Source organism: Anas acuta, chromosome W (genome assembly GCF_963932015.1).
Source record: "Anas acuta chromosome W, bAnaAcu1.1, whole genome shotgun sequence".
Lineage (NCBI taxonomy): Eukaryota > Metazoa > Chordata > Aves > Anseriformes > Anatidae > Anas > Anas acuta.
In genome coordinates, this window is record NC_089016.1 from 16,168,928 (window position 1) to 16,183,661 (window position 14,734).

Genomic DNA, 14,734 nt, shown 5'->3' on the forward strand with positions numbered 1-14,734 from the left:
AACTGTCCAATTATGAGATAAACAAGTTCATGCTACACTGGGTGATGAACCGTCTGAACGGTAGAGCTCAAAGGCTTGTAGTGAATGGGGTTACATCTAGCTGGTTGTACTGGGTCTGGCCGGGATGTTAACTTTCCCTGCAGCAGCCCATACAATGCTGTGCTCTGCACTTGTAGCTAGAACAGCAGTGGTATCACACCAGTGTTGTGTCGGCTGCTGAGCAGTGCTGGCACAGCATCAGGACTCTCTCTAACCCTCCTAGGGGGTGGGCAAAAAGGTGAGCAAGAATCATCACCAGGGCAGCTGACCTAAACCAACCAAAGGGATATTCCATACCATATGATGTCACACTCAGCAATAAAAGGTGGAAACAGGAAGAAGAGGGGAGGGGTGGGCTCTTGTTGTGAAAACATCTGTCCTCCTGAACACCGGCTATGTGCATTGAGGCCCTGCTTCAAGGACGTGGTCAAGCATCGCTCATTTGTGGGAAGTAGAGAGTAATTTCTTTCCTCTGCACTTCCATATAGCCTTTAGTTGTTTTGTTTGTTTTTTTTTTTCTTTTTTCCCTTTCCCCCTCCCTTTTCACCTTTCCCTTGTTTTTCCCTTTAGTTAAATTGTTTAGTTAATAATAATCTTTCCTTCCTTAATAATTATTATTATTTTTTCCCTTTAATTAAATTATCCTTATCTCAACCCGTGAGTTGTTCTTTCCTTTACTTCTTCCCCTCCTCATCTAAGGAGGGGGAGTGAGAGAGCAGTTGTGGTGTTCAGCTGCCTAGCGCGGTAAAATCACCACACTGGTAGCCAGTCACTAGAGGCATTCCCCAGAGCACAATTGGGCCAGTCTTATTCAATGTTTTTATCAATGATGTGGATGCAGGAGTGGAATGCATCCTCAGCAAGTTTGCTGATGATACTAAACTGGGAAGTGCTGCTGACACCCTGGAGAGATGAGAGGCCTTGCAGGGGGATCTAGATAGATTGGAGCCTTGGGCGATCGGCAACAGCATGAAGTTCAACAAAGCTAAATGCCAAGTTCTATATCAAGGATGAAGTAATGCCAGACACTGATAGTCTGTAAGATGAGTAGCTTGAGAGCAGCTCAGCAGAAAGGAATCCAGGGTGGTGGTTGACAATAGGTTCAACGTGAGTCAGCAGCATGCCCTGACAGCCAGGAGGGCAAACCACATTTTGGGATGCATTAAACACAGCATAGCCAGCCAGTCAAAAGAGGTGATTCTCCCACTATATTTAGTGTTGGTGTGGTCTCACCTTGAATAGTGAGCATAGTTCTGAGCTCCACAACATAAAAAGGATGTTAAGGTACTTGAAAGCATCCAGCAGAGGGCTACAAAGCTGGTAAAAGGGCTGGAAAACTGTGGCAGTGTACTCCTGGCCCCCCCTTAACCTGACCCTTCACCTGTAACCTTGCTTGGGCGACAACCATCAGTGACAACCATATTGAATGCATCTGGTCATGACAGTTAAACTAGGCTCAAGGTAGATTCAGGGGAGATAGATCTAATGGCTAACAGACCATGCACCAATCAAATATGGCTGGCATTTTTATGTGCACTACAGGGACTTTATCCCCTTCTACAGTATGTAACAGGTTTGACTGGGGAGGTCTGGCTCAATTGGCAGATCCCCTAGTGTTGACTAACCAGGTGGCCTTTGCCAAATGTGCATCCCAATTTTGAATGTCCCAGCACCCATTGCCTTCAGTCTAGTCTTTAATAGTCCATCACAGTCTTGTGGATGCTGATGAATGATAGGGGGATGTGATTTACCCACTCATGGACATGCTCTTTGGCCTAGGTGTCTATGAGGTTGTTTTGGAAATAAGTCCCTGTGGCTGTGTACTCCTCTTGCTCCCCCCAAACCTGACCCACCTGTAACCCTGCTCAGGTGATAACCATCAGTGGCAATTGTGATGAATGCTCCTGGTCATGACAGCCTAACCTGGCTCAAGGTAGATTCAGAGGAGGTAAATCCAAGAACTAATGGATCATGCAACAAATATGGCTGGTATGCAAATATGACTAGTAGTCAATCTTCTTAGCCCATAAATAGGGGACAGACAAGAGCCTGCTAAGCTCTCCTGTACTGCAGCAACCTGTATGCCAAGATCTTCCCCTTTAGCAGGGATGCCTCTCAAGGTTACTCCTCGAGGTCAAGAGATTCCTTACCTGGGACAGATACTCGGTAAGTGACTAATAGCTAGCTTGTTGAAACTTTGCAAGTAATTTGCTAAGCACGCTGAAACTTTGTAATCTTAACTGATATAAAGGAACGATTGTGCATATAAACTGATAAGTCTAGGATTGAGATATGATCCACTCATATCTAGGCTCCTCAGAGTTTGTATGGCAAAAGGGACTCCATTCTGAACCTCGTAACTCAATGTGAGGATCTCCCTGATACTTTGTCTAACCCTGTCCTCTATGCAGTAAATAATCAAGTGACCTTGCCATCATGAATCTTGTTAATGCCACATTTACCATTAGAGCTTTATTAAATTGCTGTCTCAACCACAGTTTATCTCTGCTAAATCACTATTTTCATCAATAAATATATTGCTGCTTCTCTCTTACAAGTGAAGTGAATAATTCCTTTTGTGACAAAGGCATGTCCTATGACAAGAGGCTGAGGACACTTGAGTTGTCTAGTTTGAAGAACAGAAGGCTAAGAGGTGACCCCATTGCTTTCTACAACTTCTTAAGAAGGGGAAGTGGAGAGGGAGGTGCTGGTCTCTTCTCCCTAGTAAACAATGACAGGACATATGGGAAGTGCACAAAATTGTGCCAGGGGAGGTTCAGACTGGACTCGAGGAAAATTTACTTGACTGTGAGGGTGATCAAAAACTGGAACAGGCTTCCTAGCAAGACAGTTGATGCCCCAAGCCTGCCAGCATTCGAGACATTTGGATAATGCCCTCATTAATATGCTTTAACTCCTGGTAAGCCCTGAAGTGATCAAGCAATCGGAGTAGATGATCTTGGAAGGTCCCTTCCAACTGAACTATTCTATTCTAAACACTTGAGTACAACCTTGAGTACCACTCGCCAAGGTGATCAGCTGCAGTACAGGCAAGTTCTGCAGCGGAACAAGGAATGATGGCATGCAGGGGAGTTCCTGCAAGGCCTCTGATGAGGCTTAGACAGGGCCAGGAGCAGTGGCAGCCAGCCCCACATGTACAAAAGCATCACCAATGGAGAACCATCAACCAGGAGGAGGGTTAAGAAGGCAGGCAAACAGGGTGTAGTGCATCAGCTAGGGAGTGGTGGGGCAATTTGTGCAGAAGGGCGCTGTCACTGCCACTTCCAACAGCGATTGGAACCTGCTGTCTTGGGTTTAGATAGCAAGGGCTTGGTAGCAGGGGGGCTGCAGCAGTGGCCTCTGTGAGAAGAGTCCAGAAGATGCCCCATATTAGAGAAGAGACAGTTCCAGACAGCTCCAAAAAGGACCAGCCGCTGGCCAGAGTCGAGTCAATAAAAGATGTTGGCTGTGCCTCTGTAAGAATATATTTAAGAAAGGGAAGAAGAAAAAAATCCTGCTGTGCAACAGCAGCTGGGAGAGCAAGGAGTGAGAAACAGCCCTGCAAACACCAAGGTCAGTGAAGGAGAGGGAAGAGGTGCTCCAGAGCAGAAGTCCCCCTGCAGCCCATGGTGTATGATGACGGAGCAGATCTCCACGCTGCAGCCTGTGGAAGGAGCCCATTGTGGAGCAGGTGGACCTGACCTGAAGGAGGCCCATGGAGAGCCCCTCAGGAGCAGGCTCCAGGCCAGACCTGTAGCCCTTGGAGAGGAGCCCGTGCAGGAGCGGGTGATCTGGTGGGAGCTTCCACCTGTGGAGGACCCATGTTGGAGCAGTTTGCTCCTGAAGGGTGGATCCTGTGATACAAACCCATATTGGAGCAGTTCTTGAAGAGCTGCTGCCTGCGGGAAGCCCATATAGGATCAGTTTGGGAAGGACTACATCCCATGGGAGGGACCCCATGTTGGGGCAGGGGAAGAGTGACCATGAAGGAGTGACAGAGGTGAAGCATTATGGACTGACCACAACCTCCATTCCCCATGTTGCTGCTTGGGGGAAGGACACAAAAGAGGGTTTTAGTTTGCTTTTAGTTTCTCTCTGTTCTGGCCTGCTAGTGATAGGCGATAAATTATATCAGTCTCCCTATGCTGAGTCTGTTTTGCCTGTGATGATAATTGTTGAGTGATCTCCCTGTCCTTATCTCAACCCTTGCACCCTTTTCATCATATTTTCTCCCCTTTTTCCTTTGAGGAGTGGAGTGAGAGAACAGTTGTGGTGGAGTTCAGCTGCATAGCAGAGTAAAACTACCACACCTGTGTGCAAGGAACTCTAGTCATAGCATACACTCTTTGCGCCCCCTCTGGCCTCTCCAGCCACAGAAATTGATGCAGCTACCCCAACAGAGCTTCCCTGGCAACATGCAGCCAGACAGTCTCAGACTGCAGAGCACGCCCAAGTTTTCCGTCAGTGATGGCAGCAGTGAGTATACATGTGGGGATGTATGCCCAGGTAGAACTGCTCAGCCTAGTGACAGAGCTTTGGGAGGAAGTGGACAGGCTGAAGAGCAGCAGGGAGTCAGAGAAGAAGATCAACTGGTGGAATCATACTTTACCATCCCTGAGACAGGCATGTGGGCCAGCCACAACACAAGAAACAAAGGATCCCCCCTAGCCTCTCACCACCAGGCAAATGGAGGGGAACTAAGAGATGTCAGGGGAGGAAGGGAATAGAAGCAGGTTTCTGCCCAGGGTGGCAGGCAACCCCCCTCCCTGCCTACTTCACCTCCTTGGGTGTTCTTATACAATTATGAGGCTCTAGAACATGACTGACAGACAAAAAATGATGTAGATGAAGGTCTAACAAGGTTCGAGATGATGCCTAGGGCAAGTCAGCCCCTATCCCCTATATCACAACAGGCTCCATCAAGGAAAAAAAAAAAAAAAAAAAAGAGGTATTGTTATAGGTGACTCCTCCTCCTTTCTGTGGGGAACAGAGGGCCCAATATATCGACCCAACCCATAGGGAAATCTACTGCCTCCCTGAGGCCCAGGTAAGAGACATTGCTAGAAAAGTCGCTTACCTGGTATGGCCATCTGATTGTTACCTTTTATTGGTTTTATATGCTGGCAGGAATGAAGTAGCAAACAGAAGTCCAAGGGCAATCAAAAGGGACTTCAGGGCCTTGGGGCAACTGCTTAAGTGTAATATTTTCCTCTGTCCTTCCAGTAGCAGGGAACAATATTGAAAGGAATAGGCAGACCCAGCTGACCAATATGTGGCTCCGAGGCTGGTAGCATCAGCAAAATTTAGGGTTGCTCAATCAAGGGATGGTCTATGCAACACCAGGCCTGCTACCACCTGATAGGATGCATGTTTCTCAGAGGGCGAAAAATGGTTTTTGCCCAGGAGTTAGCAGGGCTGATTGATAGGGGTTTAAACTAGATTTGAGGGGGGAAAGGGACAAAAACGGGCCCGTCAGCAATAAGCTATAGGATGGCATGCCAAAATTGGAAGGACTGCATGCTAGTGAGATCCTTCTGTCTGCTCTGAAGCATTGGGTACAGTGAAGCACACCTGAAATGTTTCTACAGAAACACATGCAGCATGAGGAACAAGCAAGAGGAGCTAGAAGCCTTGGCCCAGTCCTAGAGCTATGACATTACTGGCATAAGCAAAACCTGGTGGGAAGAGACCTGTGACTGTTGTGTTACGATGGACGGTTACAGGCTCTTCAGAAGGGATAGGCAGGGCAGGTGAGGCAGAGGGGTGGCACTGTATGTAATGGAGGGACTGAACTGTACAGAGCTTGCAGTAAGCAATGACACGGTTGAGAACCTCTAGGTAAGGATTAAGGGACAAGCAAATAAAGGGGATGTTGTTACAGGAGTCTACTATAGACCAACCGGCCAGGATGACAACACTGATGAACTATTCTTTAAGGAACTGAGAGATACCTCTAGATCAGCTGCCCTTGTCCTTATGGGGGACTTCAACCTGCCAGATATCAACTGGGAATATCACATAGCTGAGACAAAGAGGTCCGGGAGATTCCTGAAGCACCTTGATGATAACTTTTTGGTACAGGTACAAAGAGAGCCAACTAGGAAAGGTGCCCTCCTAGACCTGTTGCTTGTAAACAGGGAGGGTCTGGTGAGTGAGGTGGCGATAGGTGGCCACCTTGGCCATAGTAAAGACTAGAAGAAGACTATATAAGGTGGAAAAGAATGCATTTCCTTTGCATAACTGCTTTGGTGGAACAACAGTGTACCTCCTCAAAAATAGCGTAAAGAGGCAAATATTCACACTGAGGCAATCTGCGTTTTTTCCTGGATAGCAGCAACCAGAAGGAATGCTGGTGGAGTTTCCTCCATGGGAGCTATCACTCACTTCAACCTACACCACCTTCTGCATCAAATCCTGAGAAAATCTGCATTGCTCTTCAGGCACAATTCAGGATGCAATGGCCTCATATAGTTTCTATTTTTCTAGCACATGCTAGTGTCAGAGCCCGGACAGGCTTCTTTGTAATTTTTCAAGTCTCACCTGACAGCAAATGCTGATATCGCAGCATGTACAGACTATAACTAGGAGCGAGTTTTGGGATGCAGGGAGGAAGAGAAATGGAGACATTCCTCTGGTGATTAAACTTGAGATATCTCAAAAGATGAAATAATCAAAGTATTTTAGCTAGTACCAAAAGTGGTACAGCAGTATCTGAGCATGAAGAAAGTGGTTTTAAGCATTAAGACACCGAAAACAGGGGTTTAATCTGAGGGTGAAGACTGGCATTTAACAAAGATAGTACATTCTCTTGCTGCAAAGTTTTTTCCAACAGGATTAGCACCTTCTTCAGGCAAACCTTAAGGTCTATTGACCTTAAATCTTCAGAGGTTAAAAAGCAAAAGCAAAACACACCGCTATCTCACAAAAATTAAAGATGTTTCTAAAAGTATATGCCAGAACTGGCACAGGGTACTGACACAGATGAAGAACAGTGAATATATTAAAACAGAATTAGTTAGATGAATTCAAGTTGATGTTGTGTACCTGATACTCCATTTAGCCAGATGTCAGCAAGAAACACTCTTCAACATAACTCTCCCTACAAAAAATCCTAGGTCCCAATACAACAGATGTGCACTGGACAACCCTGCATGCAACCAATGACAGCACTAACCGTTATTAAAACCATACTAAAAGCCCCAAATTGTAGAGGGATGGGACTGCACTACTTAGTCTGCTTAAAAAAAGTTAACAGGACAGCAACAGAAACGAAAGTTATATCCCTCTGTATTGCTTAGACTTAACTGGACAATGTGATTGCCAGAGCAGTGAAATCAGCAGAAATAATGCACAAATCGTCCAAAGCTTCTCTTTTATGAGAAAAAAAAAAAAAGACTTGCTACTATGTAATGCCAAAAGCATTTCAGTGATAGTTATATTTTTAGCAACGGTAATTTGAGTCAAAGTTTTACTGCAGGCAAGCTAGGATTTTAATAGTATTATGTATAATTGAACAGTTATATAGCTGTTAATTTAAGTAAAATTTAGGGCAATAGCTAAATAACTTAAGCAACGTTGTCTCTTTAAAGCAGCGTTAGGCTTCTAGGACAGTTAAGAATGTAAACTACACTAAAAATTTCAGATTAGCAAACTCAACACCTACAGGATGAATATATAATCACTGCATGCTGGAAACTCCCCCAGCAGAAGGAAAGTCCAAGATTTATTTTGTACAATGTGCCAATAGTTATTAGGCATGCACAAGCATCCTGTAAGTTAAGCTGGACACTTCGAGTCCACTTTTCCACAAAAAGGCCTACCATAACGTCTTCATGCATGCAGAAGTCCACACACACAAACACACACACACACACAAACAGGGAAAAACCACAAACAGAACAGGGTATGTTTCACCTTCTATACTCTTAATGGAGAAGAAGTCATGAAAGTCTCTGCGGGTACTACAGAAGGAAAATTTCTCTAGTCCAATGTATACATAGAATATCACTGAAAAAAAGACTATTTCCTTAGTTAACAGTAAGAAATTAACAGCACCCATGACAAGCTCGCTTGCAGACTGAGTTATGATTTCCTAGCAGCACCATTCTCATCTGTATCACCTGCTACTGCAGTTATACCTAGGAGATACTAGAATTATATTTCAATCCTTTTTTGAAGTTGCTTTCTCCCTTTCTGTTGCATTGTCTTGTGATATCACTGACCGTGTCAAATAGCTATAAAAACGATCCATTTCTTTAACAAGGAAAAGTTCACTGAGTTTTACATAAGATGCAACATTTGAAGTATTATTAATACAGATAGCAATTACACACGTTGTTCCTCCTAGATATACAGCCCAAAATCAGAGGGATGAAAGTCTCTATGTAGTTTGCTTTATTTCATTAAGGAAATATCAAATTTTTAGTAAAGCAAGTTAAAGATGCCAGTACACAAGCCTAATAGAAGCAAAGTATATTCGATGTTAAATTAGTATGTCTAAAACTTAAACTCTTATTAAGTATTGTCTTCTCAGCTTCCAGATTCTGACTTCTAAGCTTGTAAGAACTGAAGACACTCGCTTACCATGAAGAAACATTTTATATAATAAATACGTACCTATGCTCTGCCTCAAGTGAGCTTGAAAGAACATCTGCCTGAGGAAAAGTTGAAGATCTAATGACTAGTTGAGATGTAACTGAAGCATTGCCATTCTCTTGCGGAATTTCATTTTCAAAGTTTTGATTTATATATCTCTCATGACGAGGACTGTTGCTGTTATGCAAGTTAAAGGAGTCATCCTGTTAAAGCAATTATACATTACAGAGTTTAAAAGTAAATTCCACTCAAGTAAACCTCTACAAATGCTGCAAAATTCCCAGGCTGTTGTAACAGCAATTGTAACTTACTAGCCATGATATAAGAACTAGGAAGAAAGCTTATTTAGAAAGCAGACTGTCCAGGCTCACTCAAATATCCCACAAATCTAAAATGTTTATTCTACTCATTCGTCAACTTGTAATTTTTATTCAGTAATTAGCCAAACTACCTCAGAAGTCTTAGCAACTGAAAAAACAAAGAAGAGTATGATTATCTAGCTAGCACTCTTTTGACAACAAAAGCCCGAGGCTTGGCATATAACAGCATTACCCATAGCAGGAGGCAATCACTCAGCCAGTTCTGCACTTGTAAGAAATATTTTTGAGTCCAGGATTGAGACCATCATTATCATTCCCCTTCCATTCAGTGCTATCTGCTTCCAGAAATTTTAGAATGCTTAGCAAGAAATTCTTAAGAGGTATCCCAGTAAACATATGTTCAGCTGTTAAATTATTAACCTGGAAAATACATCTTAGATTATCAAAGAAAATTCATCAAAATATTAAAGAATTTTAGTGTATTAGGGCAAAAAACCTTCCTCCAAGCATGATTCAGAAGCTGATCACAATTTGCATCATTATTTCAGAGGTGAAGCCTGTCACTGCAGGCCTTAAAAATTACCAACATCATCACATTATAAAAGACTGATGTGAAGTTATCTACTTAACCACTCAGTTACACAGTGCATCTTCTACTGATAATCATTTAAATTAATGTTGGAAGCTGGACAACTATTACAGTTACATGATTTGTTACACCTGAACATCTTTTGATACCAGTTAGTGAAACAGCAATGGCAGGGAACTAAATACATGCAATTAAAAGCTTAGAGTATTTGTTATGTGTTACATACATCTGTCCAACGATATTATGACCTTTTTTTTCGCTCCAAAATACACTGCATCTGAAAATCAGCTGTGTACAGCGAGACAACCAAATGCATTTGACATAAATACCATGAAGATATTAAGAGTTCAAGACAATTTCAGGAACAGAAACTCCAATCATGTTCACATAATATTTTCAGAATTCTGAAGCTCAAAACACTGTTAACCAAGAACTTTTTAATCTTCAATCAAAATCTTTGTGCATTTCTTAAACAACACTGCACCCAACACCCACCTCAGGGTATATTCAGCAATACAATACCAAATAAAAAAATGCAGACGTTTCCTAACTCACTCACTGTGCAAGTTTTACTCTGCTATGCAGCTGAACTCCACCACAACTGTTCTCTCACTCCACTCCTCAAAGGAAAAAGGGGAGAAAATATGATGAAAAGGGTGCAAGGGTTGAGATAAGGACAGGGAGATCACTCAACAATTATCATCACAGGCAAAACAGACTCAGCATAGGGAGACTGATATAATTTATCGCCTATCACTAGCAGGCCAGAACAGAGAGAAACTAAAAGCAAACTAAAACCCTCTTTTGTGTCCTTCCCCCAAGCAGCAACATGGGGAATGGAGGTTGTGGTCAGTCCATAATGCTTCACCTCTGTCACTCCTTCATGGTCACTCTTCCCCTGCCCCAACATGGGGTCCCTCCCATGGGATGTAGTCCTTCCCAAACTGATCCTATATGGGCTTCCCGCAGGCAGCAGCTCTTCAAGAACTGCTCCAATATGGGTTTGTATCACAGGATCCACCCTTCAGGAGCAAACTGCTCCAACATGGTGTAGTGGGTTTACGTGGCAAGGTGTGGTGGTTTTACCGTGCTGGGCAGCTAAACCCCACAACCGCACAAGGTTTTGGTAGCAGGGGGCCATAGGGGTGGTTTCTGTGAGAAGGATCTAGAAGCTGCCCCATGTTTGGTAAGGGCCTCATTGTTTTCCAGATCTGAGCCAATAAGCGATGTTGTTTTGAGCCTCTGTGAGAGCATATTTAAGACAGGGAAAAAAAAGCTACAACACACAGCGGCTGGGAGAGTGAAAGGAGGGAGGAACGGCCTTGCAGGCGCCAAGGTCAGTGTAGAAGGAGGGGGAGAGGTGCTCCAGGCGCCGGAGCAGAAGTCCCCTGCGGCCTGTGGTGAGGACCATGGTGAAGCAGGATGTCCCCCTGCAGCCCATGGAGTACCATGGTGGAGCAGGGTTCCACGCTGCAGCCCATGGAGGAGACCACGGTGGAGCAGGTGGCCCTGCACCGACGGAGGCTGCCGCCTGTGGAAGACCCCTGCTGGAGCAGATTCCGGGCCGGACCTGTAGCCCGTGGAGAGGAGACCACGCAGGAGCAGGTGACCTGGCAGGAGCTGCTGCCCGTAGGGGAGCCAGGTTGGAGCAGTTTGCTCCTGAGGGATTGACCCCATGCTATGGACCCATATCTGGAGCAGTTCTGGAAGAGCTGCTGCCTGTGGGAAGCCCACGCCGGATCAGTTCATCAAGGACTGTATCCCGTGGGTGGGACCCCACAGCACAGGGGATGAGAGTGACCGAGAAGGAGCAGCAGAGAAGTGCTGTAGACTGACCATAACCCCCATTCCCCCATTCCCCTGCACCGCTCGGGGGGAGGAGGTGGAAGAAGGCGGATGAGGGGGAAGGTGCTTTTGGTTTCTTTCCTTTGTTTCTCACTTCTCTAGCTTGTTAGTAATGAGCAATAAATCTTACTATCTTCTTATGCTGAGTCTGTTTTGCCCGTTACAATAATTACTGAGTGATTGTCTCATCCTTATCTCAACCTTTGAGCTCTTTTCACATATTTTCTCCCCATTCCTCTTTGAGGAGGGGGAGTGAGAGAGCGGCTGTGGTGGAGCTCAGCTGCCCACTCGAGCGGAACCACGACACATGGGTCCTCCACAGGTGGAAGCTCCCACCAGATCACCCGCTCCTGCACGGGCTCCTCTCCAAGGGCTACAGGTCTGGCCTGGAGCCTGCTCCTGAGGGGCTCTCCATGGGCCTCCTTCAGGTCAGGTCCACCTGCTCCACAATGGGCTCCTTCCACAGGCTGCAGCATGGAGATCTGCTCCGTCATCATACACCATGGGCTGCAGGGGGACTTCTGCTTCACCATGGGCCTCTCCACAGGCCATAGGGGAACTTCTGCTCCAGTGCCTGGAGCACCTCCTCCCTCTCTTTCTTCACTGACCTTGGTGTTTGCAGGGCTGTTTCTCACTCCTTGCTCTCCCAGCTGCTGTTGCACAGCAGGATTTCCCCCCCCCCCCCCTTTCTTAAATACGTTCTTACAGAGGTACAACCAACATCATTTATTGACTCGACTCTGGCCAGCGGCTGGTCCTTTTTGGAGCTGTCTGGAACTGTCTCTTCTCTAATATGGGGCAGCTTCTGGACTCTTCTCACAGAGGCCACTGCTGCAGATCCACGATATCAAGTCCTTGCCACGTAAACCCAACACACACATACAGTTAAGTTGTACAGTCCCATTACAGCAAATTTTATTTTTCCTGAAATAGAAACAGGGTCAGAAAAGTTAGTCTTACAAGCATTGCACAGTGGCACTGTTGTTTTTTGTTGATGTCTTTTTCATCTCTGAGTAACCCTTCAAGATCACTTTTTAAAAAAATATATATATATTTCAAACCACTCATAGATGTGTAATCACCTCATCCTGAATAACACATTATTTACCTTTACACATACTACATAAGATAACTATGCTTATAGCTCTTTGGCGACAGGTAGCAGTGACAAATTATTCTCAGCGCATCAGCCAGGCACTGCATGAACTGATCCACAATGAAAGAAATCTGACATAATATTATATACAGTATCATCATAGAAGGATTCTAGATTCTAGAATCATACAGTACAGAGCTTCAAGTTCTCAATTTCAAAGTAGAAGCAGTTTCTTTATATATGCATAAATCAAAATTGGGGGTTGGTCTGTTCTCCCACGTGCCTGGTGACAGGACAAGGGGGAATGGGCTTAAGTTGCGCCAGGGGAGTTTTAGGTTGGATCTTAGGAAGAACTTCTTTACCGAAAGGGTTGTTAGGCATTGGAACGGGCTGCCCAGGGAAGTGGTGGAGTCACCATCCCTGGAAGTCTTTAAAAGACGTTTAGATGTAGAGCTTAGGGATATGGTTTAGTGGGGACTGTTAGTGTTAGGTCAGAGGTTGGACTCGATGATCTTGAGGTCTCTTCCAACCTAGAAATTCTGGGATTCTGTGAAAATATTGCTCCTATGACAAAACTAAGAACAGAGAACTTCTGGGTATCTAAGCCCTCCAATTAGAAAGGAAACAATCTGAGAGAAAGAACAAAGTTTTTCCATTAATCGCTTTGAAGGATGTCCTGGTTTCAGCTAGGACACAGTTATTTTTCCTCTAATATCTTATAAGAGGATATTTCAAGGACCCCAAAGAGTTGCGGTGGGATTTTGCAATAGTTGCCTTAAAGACAGAGGACATAAAAAATTTGTCTACCTTGCTCGGTCTTTCGGAGGACCCTTCTGTTGTGGGGACGCTGAGGGTCAAAGAACAGCAAGTGCCAATCGCTACCACAACTGTGCACCGGCAGCAATATCGCACCAACCGAGACTCCCTGATTCCCATCCATGAGTTGGTTCACCGGCTGGAGAGTCAAGGAGCGATCAGCAAGACTCATTCACCTTTCAATAGTCCCATATGGCCAGTGCAAAAGTCTAATGGCGAGTGGAGACTAACAGTGGACTATTGTTGCCTGAACGAAGTGACGCCACCACTGAGTGCTGCAGTGCCGGACATGCTAGAACTCCAGTACGAACTGGAATCGGAGGCAGCCAAGTGGTACGCCACAATTGATATCGCTAATGCACTTTTTTCCATCCCTCTAGCAGCAGAGTGCAGGCCACAGTTTGCTTTCACTTGGAGGGGCGTCCAATGCACCTGGAATCGGCTGCCCCAGGGGTGGAAACACAGCCCTACCATTTCCATGGACTGATCCAGTCTGCGCTGGAGCAGGGGGAAGCTCCTGAACACCTGCAGTACATCGATGACATTATTGTGTGGGGTGACACAGCAGAGGAAGTTTTCGAGAAAGGGAAGAAAATAGTCCAAATCCTTCTGAAGGCCGGTTTTGCCATAAAACAAAATAAAGTCAAAGGACCTGCACGAGAGATCCAGTTTTTAGGAATAAAATGGCAAGCTAATAACAGCCATGTCTCCACCAACTAGCAAAAAAGAAACACAAACTTTCCTAGGTGTCGTGGGGTTTTGGAGAATACACATCCCAAATTACAGTCTGATTGTAAACCCACTCTACCAAGTAACCTGTAAGAAGAATGAGTTTGAATGGGGCCCCAAGCAACAACAAACTTTGAACAAATCAAGCAGGAAATAGTTCATGCAGTAGCCCTTGGGCCAGTCTGAACAGGGCCAGATGTAAAGACTGTGCTCTACACTGCAGCCAGGGAGAACGGCCCCACCTGGAGCCTCTGGCAGAAAGAACCTGGGGAAACTCGAGGTCGACCCCTGGGGTTTTGGAGTCGGGGATACAGAGGATCTGAGGTCTCCTACACTCCCACCAAAAAAGATATATTGGCAGCATATGAAAGAGTTTGATCTGCTTCAGAAATTGTCAGTACTGAAACAGCTCCTCCTGGCACCCTGACTGCCGGTACTAGGCTGGATATTCAAAGGAAGGGTCCCCTCTACACATCGTGCAACCCATGCTACATGGAGTAAGTAGTTTACTCTTATTACTCAGCTCTGATTATTCAGTGGGCTCAAATAGGAAACCCCAGTCGCCCAGGAATATTGGAAGTGATTATGGACTGGCCAGAAGGCAAATACTTTGGGATATCATCAGAGGAGGAGGTGGTCTGTGCTGAAGAAGCCCCACTGTACAACAAGCTACCAGAAAATGAGAAGAAATATGCCCTGTTCACT

At 45.2% G+C, this 14,734-nt stretch overlaps 1 protein-coding gene and 1 pseudogene across 12 annotated transcripts in view; one reads left to right on the forward strand and one right to left on the reverse strand.

Annotated features, from left to right (window-relative positions):
* The window catches only part of LOC137846926 (mitogen-activated protein kinase kinase kinase 1-like), a 270,989-nt pseudogene that overhangs the window by 60,365 nt on the left and 195,890 nt on the right, over nucleotides 1–14,734 (forward strand).
* LOC137846964 (vasculin-like) overlaps nucleotides 1–14,734 on the reverse strand; it is a 56,816-nt gene that overhangs the window by 3,782 nt on the left and 38,300 nt on the right. For all 12 annotated transcript variants that reach the window (XM_068665114.1, XM_068665110.1, XM_068665107.1 and 9 more), the window contains one exon: nucleotides 8,656–8,837. In XM_068665114.1, coding sequence (XP_068521215.1) covers nucleotides 8,656–8,837 — 182 coding nt within the window. The remainder of the gene's footprint in view (nucleotides 1–8,655; nucleotides 8,838–14,734) is intronic.